Source organism: Belonocnema kinseyi, chromosome 4 (genome assembly GCF_010883055.1).
Source record: "Belonocnema kinseyi isolate 2016_QV_RU_SX_M_011 chromosome 4, B_treatae_v1, whole genome shotgun sequence".
Lineage (NCBI taxonomy): Eukaryota > Metazoa > Arthropoda > Insecta > Hymenoptera > Cynipidae > Belonocnema > Belonocnema kinseyi.
The window spans coordinates 103,205,465-103,206,652 of NC_046660.1; the positions used below are offsets into that span (position 1 = coordinate 103,205,465).

At 28.3% G+C, this 1,188-nt stretch overlaps 1 protein-coding gene across 1 annotated transcript in view; it reads left to right on the forward strand.

Moving 5' to 3' along the window:
* The first annotated feature begins 211 nt into the window (after window positions 1-211).
* The window catches only part of LOC117171037, a 2,670-nt gene continuing 1,693 nt past the window's right edge, over window positions 212-1,188 (forward strand). Inside the window, exons 1-2 of the mRNA XM_033358081.1 lie at window positions 212-424; window positions 765-983. Coding sequence (XP_033213972.1) covers window positions 307-424; window positions 765-983 — 337 coding nt within the window. The 5' untranslated portion in view covers window positions 212-306. The remainder of the gene's footprint in view (window positions 425-764; window positions 984-1,188) is intronic.

The following is a 1,188-nucleotide window of genomic DNA, read 5'->3' on the forward strand; positions in this document are numbered from 1 at the left end:
CAAAAGAATATTTAGAAGATTATAATTATACTATTTAATCTGATGTTTTCTTCTATATTGTTAAGGAAATAATGTTATGCTTTAAATTAAATAAATCATATTTTAGTATGTACTCTCACGGAAGTTATATTTAATAAAAAATTATCGTTTTAGTGTGAATACAGGGAAATAAATTTAGAATTTGTTCGTACATTCAAATTGGTGGAATTTATTGAAAAAGGTCCTAAAAAGGTGAGACGTGTGGACTGTGTTCCAACCAAATGGATACGCTATAACAGCATTAAAAAAAGATATGTCTCAAAGTTCATGCCTCCACCGTACGACACCGATGAAACTAATGCAATTTTACATAAATTGGTTGAATGCGAGTTGGACGCACCAGATCATTGGCCGGAGTACACTATAAAGCTTGTTGGTGATGGACGTGAGTAATAATTAAATATTTTTTAAATTAAAATTTTATTTAAATTAAAAAAAAAAACGATGTGCTATCTTAACCTTTCAAAAATATCATAAAAATTGGCATTCGAAATCACTTGTAATGATTATTGCCAAATAAAAACCTAAAATCTAAATGGTCATTACCATTTTTTCAAAGTCGATAATTCTTGATATAAATTCTTGATTTTAATTCAAATAAAAGCCTAATATATAAGTGCTGATTACAATTTTTTTAAATCGATAATTCTTGATTTTTAATTCTAGATACATTTTATTGGATACATTTGTCGTTCTTAAACTAACTTATTTTAATTTTAATACAGAAACTTATTATGAAGCAGTTAACAAGTTAAAGAAGTTAAATACCCAAGAGTATGTGTACAGCAGTGGATCCGAAATTCATTCAAAGGATAAAGCTGCTGCTGTCGCCAAGGAAATAAGAGCCAGAGAAAGCCTTCCGAACCTAAAATCGATTTTGGCTGTACCAACCCTTAAGAAAAATTTTGAGCCATGCAAGAAAATTTTACAAACATCTACTGAAGGTAATTATTGTCTGTTTTGAAGCATACTTAATATTCCTTATTCTAAGTAAATCTTCAATATAAGATTCAAACAAATTGTCTGGTAATTCTAAAAAAATATGTAATACTAAACATTATTTTGTACTGGAATTTTCCGATACTTTCTTCTTTTTATATGTATTCTATGTTGATCCAAAAAAACGCTTTTCGAGCTACAGGGAAAGAC